The sequence below is a fragment of the Aptenodytes patagonicus genome, chromosome 5 (genome assembly GCF_965638725.1).
Source record: "Aptenodytes patagonicus chromosome 5, bAptPat1.pri.cur, whole genome shotgun sequence".
Taxonomy (NCBI): domain Eukaryota; kingdom Metazoa; phylum Chordata; class Aves; order Sphenisciformes; family Spheniscidae; genus Aptenodytes; species Aptenodytes patagonicus.
The window spans coordinates 67,282,739-67,288,738 of record NC_134953.1 but is presented as its reverse complement, the minus strand read 5'-3'; the positions used below and the strand labels follow the sequence as shown (position 1 = coordinate 67,288,738).

The following is a 6,000-nucleotide window of genomic DNA, read 5'->3' as shown; positions in this document are numbered from 1 at the left end:
AGTCCTGCAAGAGGCACATCTTGTATCACAGGCTGTGTGGGAATCTCATCTTGAGGGTGCCTTCCCTGCCCACCCATGGAGGAGTTAACTGCATGGATCAGGGGACTTGGCTTAGTTCATGGAGTTGTTTGGGGTTTCCCCTGTATAGCCAGAAGGAGAATTTAGCTGGGTGTCTCCAAAATGCTATGGTTTTACAATTTGTAAAACGTCTGTCCTTTAAATTGCTTGGTGAGCGCCAGTCCTCATTTATCACGTCAGCTGCGATCCATGGAACAGCCTTGCTCTTTCCTGAGGACTAGCCTGCCCTTCTTTTTCAAGGAAAACAAATCTATGCTCAAATTGCTGCTGCTCCGAGTTTGCTTTTCACCCTGAACCGACCCAAACGCCCTTTAGGATGTACCAAAGGGAGAGGACTGTCTTTTTGTTCTGTGAGTGCACAAACTGACGCTGGTCCATAATCAAGGCTTTAGGGTCAGCCATACTCTGAACCGGCAAGTATGTAAAGTGACATCAAATTGTGCAGAAGTGTCAGTCCATTTTGAAGCACGATCGTAAAAGGAAGGCACCTCCCTCTCCACAACCCTCTGTCCTCGGTGTGAGGGGTGACCCGCCCGCTTTTGTCACAACACCCAGTAATTACGTTCCTGCTAGCAGGAGGAGTCGCTACAGCCACGGGGCTCTGCCCTCAGACGCGGCGCCTAACTTGCTTCGTTTTAAAGCTCAAGCCCTCGTCCTCGCACCTTGGTGGGGAGACGGCACCTATCTTCCTGCCAGCGCCGGATCCCCGGTACCGCGAGAGCATGAGCAGGGTCAGAGGGCCCCTGCCCCGTTACCGGGGAGCTGCAGGGAGGTCCCTGCCTGCGGCCCGGCGGGGGGGCTCCAGCAGCCGGGGCGGGCGGCCCCGGTGTTGGCCCCGTCCCTCCTCTCCCCGCTGCTCTGTGCCCCGTGAGCAGGCCGCTGCCGGCCTGCCTGCCCGCCCGCCCGTCAGTCAGTCCGTCAGTCCGTCAGTCAGTCAGTCAGTCAGTCGGTCGGCCGGTCGGTCCGTGCCCCCTCTCCTCTCTCCTCCCTCAGCGGAGCCCCGAGCGGGTCGATGCGGCTCGGCCCTCGCTCGGCCGTGCCTGTTGCCTTGGCGGCGGGGCGGGACGGGGCCCGCCCACCACCTTTCCCGCCTCCGGCCCGCCGCGCGCGAATCGCTCCGCGCGCGGGACGTTACCGTTCCCTCTCCTCCCCTTCCCCGTGAGGCGATGGTGAGTGCGGGGTGGGCGGGGGGCGCCGCGCCGCGCCGCGCCGCGGGGCTGCGCGGTCCCCCCGCCCCCTCAGGTTGTATGGTGTGCCTTTCTTCCAGAGGAGGAGCCTGGCCCCCAGCCAGCTGGCCAAGAGGAAGGCGGGCGACGAGGAGGAGGAGGAGGAGGAGGACCGGCATCCCCCGACGGTGAGTGAGGGGCCCCGGGGCATGGCGGCCTCGGTACGGAGGGGAGAACGCCCGCGCCCCTCGGCGTCGAGGCTGGCCTCGCCTAGGCGGGCTTGGGGCGGGCGTCCCACCGGGTCGAGCCCGTCCCTCGCCGCGCTGGGGAGGGGGAACGGCTTGTGCGCCCCTGGCTGAAGAGACGTGCTGGGGCGGGGGGGCGGGAAGCGGAGCCTCTCCAGCCATGGGCAGAGGGATGTGGGGTGCGGTGGCCGGGGACCCGCTGCTGCCCAGGTCTGTCCCTGGTGCCTGATCGGGGTCTGTTATCGCCCCTGTCTTCTGGGGATTGCGGATCAGGCCCCAGGTTCACGCCGTTTTCGTCTGTTTGGGGAAAACTTGTCTCTGGGCATGTAGCTGGTAGAAGAACATCGTTGTGTATAGATGATGCTTTGTAGTTATGGAAAAAAACTATCACTGGGAGAGCTTCCAAGTGTTTTGTGAGAGGGCTGGTAACTATGAATAAGTAGATGTTTAAGACAAAACAGAATGTTATGATGCTATGCTCTATGTCATACAGGTCAAAGAGTCTCATCTAGTGCTTTCTATGTCAAATCCCTTTTTCTGTGCCAGCAGGTGGTTAAAACCATGCCTCAATCTGAAGAGAACTGTTAAAACAGGAAACAGATCAATGACTTATTTATCTTCATGCCTCACTAAGTGAAATTTAGATTTCGGTGTGAGGCCTTTCACCTGTGTAACAACAGATGCCGTGGGAACCTCTGGGGACTTTCATGTAGTTTGTTCTGTGCTATTGACTGTTCCTTTTTTTCCCTTCTGCTTTTTTCGGGGAGGAGGGAGCACAAATCTTAGTACAGACCAGCCTGCTCTTTTACAGATTGAAAGGTGGTAGCTATTTTTGTAATTAGGAGAATGTTTTAGCCCTAATGCAGGTTAAACTGTAGACCATGGTGACCTTGGTGGTGTTGCCGGCTCTGTCCTTTGGCAGTGGGGGTGAGTAATGATTGTGTCTGTTCGGAGATACTCAGCTGGCTGGGTGGATTGTCTGTGTGGTTAGGTGCTTACTGAGTGTGACAGCATTGCATCTATCTTCTGGTCTCACCAGCTGCCCCTGAGTTGTTTTTTCTTGATTCTGTTTTTCAGACTCGTAAGAGACAGAAGCCTGTCAGTGAGATGGAGAGCGGAGAATGTTACAGGTCGCCTTTCTGGAAACCCTTGGCTCAGCTGACCAATAGGCCTCACTGCCTGGATAGCAGTCAACATGTAAGTGGGTGTTACTGCTAGTACACCGTAGCAGGTGGATTGCGTATGCAGCTCATTCATCAAGGGAGTCCAAATGCTTCCATGGACCCATTTAATCAGAGGTGTTATGGAAGTGCCACACATACATAGAGTCTTTAGGATGCACCTCTTGCTAGCTGCAACCATTAAATGTTGAAGGGGGTGTGGTGGGGGTACTTTCTATAATGGAAATCCTGAATAAGAGAGTTTGGTGGGGTCTAGGTGAAGGACAGTGCCCAGGGACATGGGTAGCTTTCCATACAGGCGGCTCAAGTGCTGTCTGCTTGCCTGGTTCTCTCTGGACTTCCACTGCTGGAGACTGGGTGCTGGACTGGCTGGGTGCTTGCTGGTCCGGCATGGATGTTTCTACAACGGTAACCCAGCTCCTTTAGAGGAAATGAATTGCCTGACTGAGTTACCAAGGCAGGGGGAAGCAATAGCATTTAAAGAAGTGAATAATGCTAGTGGATTTGAGAAGATGGGAGTTATGAAAAATCAATTTCATGCATTAGAAAACCCAAAGGAAAACAGTTTTGAAAAGCAGAGTTGGCAGGGGGAATTGTGCTGGTTTGTTACTTTCTTCCTTTTGGATATTCTTGAAAACAGTTGGAGTTGAAGCTTGAATAGAGGGACTCTCAGCACTTGGCAAAATTGAGTTCTCAAAAAATGTCCTGGGTTTGCCTTCTTGAGCAATCTCTGATTTCAGACTTTTTAAGTGTGTTTTCTTTCTGAATTCCTAGGAGGCTTTTATCCGCAGCATTTTGTCCAAACCCTTCAAAGTCCCCATTCCAAATTATAAAGGTAAGATGAAGAGGTTTAAGGATCATCTGTGTTGGCTGACTCGGGTAAAACAGATGATGCTTGGGCCTGTCAAATATATCTGTGAGGATTATTATTTTTTGCACCGATGCCTATGTTCCAGAAATCCTGACTTAACTTTGGAAAAAAAAACCAAACCTGGCACATTAGCAAAGTCTTCATATTTCTTACTAGTGTTTAGTTTGGATAATCCTACATTTCAGAATTGGATTTTGTATTCTTACTGCTATGTATTTGATGTAGTGCCAGAAGATTTTACACCATATCACAAATACAAAAGCAAGATGAATTCCAAGCGATGAAGGTTTACCATCTAAATAATACCCTGATGATACTAACAGACAGAAGGCTGGAGGTGAAAAAGATAATATGTGCCAGCTTTCTTTCTACTTGGCTTGGTGTGTTGAGTCTCAAGGTGATCTTCAAAGCAAGGCAGTTTTGAAATTCAAAGCCTCAGCTGGTTTGAATCAGTGAAACACAAGATCTCAGAAACAAATGGGCCTGTTCTTGTCCCCTTCTTCCCCTTCACCCTCCAGCCGAAAAATTCAAATGGAGATCAATGTTTCGCTCAAACTTTAGTTATAAAAGTAGTCTGTAAGCAGACACTGACTATGAAATGACAAGCCCCAAAAGAGTTTGACAAAGTTAGCTTGTGGGAAAGCAGATTTGTCAGGAGGCTGAAACAACTGTAACTGGGGAAGCTGCTTTCTGTCGCTGTTATCTTCCTCTCTTAATTGGATGATGAGGCTGTTTCATGTGCTCTTTTCTTGGCGTGCCGTGCACGGTTGCCTCAGCTTGTGATACGCTCTCATTTCGCAAGGAGCTTTAGCAAGCAGCGGGCAAATTGACCCTGCTTGAATCTTTCCCAAGCAAAATCAATCCTGGGAGCAGAGTTGCCTACATTTTGATGGGAAAAGGGATTTCTATGCATGTTCTTTTTGTGTTCATCTCCATTCCAAAACTGTGACATCAAAATATAATACTAGAAAAAGGGACTCATGCTTGGTTTCTGCTTTTCACAGAAATTGGCTTCAAGGCCAAACATCTACTATTGCTCAGCAGAAAGAAAATAATACCCTAGAGTAGGTAATGGCAGTATGGCGCTAACTATGATACTGTAAAACTTCATCACTGTTAAAGATCAATTCCTGACCTTGCATTAAAGCTACAACTCTGGCTAAGTCTGGGTTAGGTGATCCAAAAAGAGGATTTGACCCAGTATATACTATGTGTGTGGGAATGTATTTACTGAGCTGCTGAGGCATACATTCTGGAACCCTGCTTGTCTTTCAAAGAACTAGAACAACAACCTTTGGGTACTAGGAGTAGCTGTGATGCCCAGAGATAGCTGAGGGAGACATTGTGCCTGTTTATGGTTGGATGCCAGTGGCACAGATCTGGGACGAAGCCGTCGGTCACCTTGCAAGAGAGCTTATACTGTTGTGTGTCAGCATATATGGCATCTGCTGCACCCAGTCGTACCCATTTTGGTGCACCCAATGTGGTGGGCAGTGCCATTGCTCCATCGTTGCCTCTGTTCCTTCATTCTATTCTTTCCTGCTGCAGAGCTACCCACTGTGTGCTGGCAGAGTGCTGCCAAACAACTGCCCTGCGTAGGTTTGCTGTTTGCACCAGTTGTGCCTGCATCTCCACTTCAGCACCCAATTAATTCACTGTTCCTAAACGTAATCAGTCTTCTGCAAGGCTCTGCTTTCTTTCAGGAAGAAGTTGTTCTTTGAGTTGTGCCTTTGTTTGCTTTCAGGGCCACTGGGCTTGCGCGCGCTGGGTATCAAACGGGCAGGGCTGAGGAGTCCTCTCCATGACCCTTTTGAGGAAGGAGCTCTGATTCTATACGAGCCCCCGCTGCTGAGTGCCCACGACCAGCTGAAAATAGACAAGTGAGTCATCACCTGGCACAAATGCTTCAGCTCTGACCTCCTTGTAGGTGTAGATTTGTGTGCTTTCTTCCCAAATGTGTCTGAACTGGGGTCTGAACATCAAGGGAAGTTTGGTTCCAAGTATTCTGCCTCTGAATTGGTTCAGATATGGTAACAATCAAAGAAGGAATGTACCCATGCCAGATTGTTTGTGTTCTTCCACAGGCTGTGTCATGCAGGGAATGAGGATGCACATGTGGAGAAGCTGCTTAGAAAAATCTTACGGCTTAGTTGTTAGTCAGGAAACAACAACATCTAGGGACAAGCAAAGGGAGATGACTGACAGTCAAACGTTAGGCTGCCTAATGGTTTTTATTTTTAAGTAGTTCCTTCTGTGCTGTTGTTATGACTTAAAAGGCCTGTCAGCTGGATCTTCATGGACAGAGGAAGGGGTTCCTCTCTCCAGTAATGCAGTTACAATATTGTTATTGAAACAAGGAAAATAATAATGACACTTAAACTGTGTCTCTGAACCACATTCTGCCCTTGTTCTAACCACAGCCCAAATACATGGTTTCACTGATGTTTTAGGTTGTAGAT

At 49.8% G+C, this 6,000-nt stretch overlaps 1 protein-coding gene across 1 annotated transcript in view; it reads left to right on the top strand.

Annotated features, from left to right (window-relative positions):
- The first annotated feature begins 1,189 nt into the window (after positions 1-1,189).
- RAD54L (RAD54 like) overlaps positions 1,190-6,000 on the top strand; it is a 20,124-nt gene continuing 15,313 nt past the window's right edge. Inside the window, exons 1-5 of the mRNA XM_076340280.1 lie at positions 1,190-1,247; positions 1,346-1,432; positions 2,567-2,686; positions 3,445-3,505; positions 5,286-5,421. Of these exons, the coding sequence (XP_076196395.1) occupies positions 1,245-1,247; positions 1,346-1,432; positions 2,567-2,686; positions 3,445-3,505; positions 5,286-5,421 (407 nt within the window). The 5' untranslated portion in view covers positions 1,190-1,244. The remainder of the gene's footprint in view (positions 1,248-1,345; positions 1,433-2,566; positions 2,687-3,444; positions 3,506-5,285; positions 5,422-6,000) is intronic.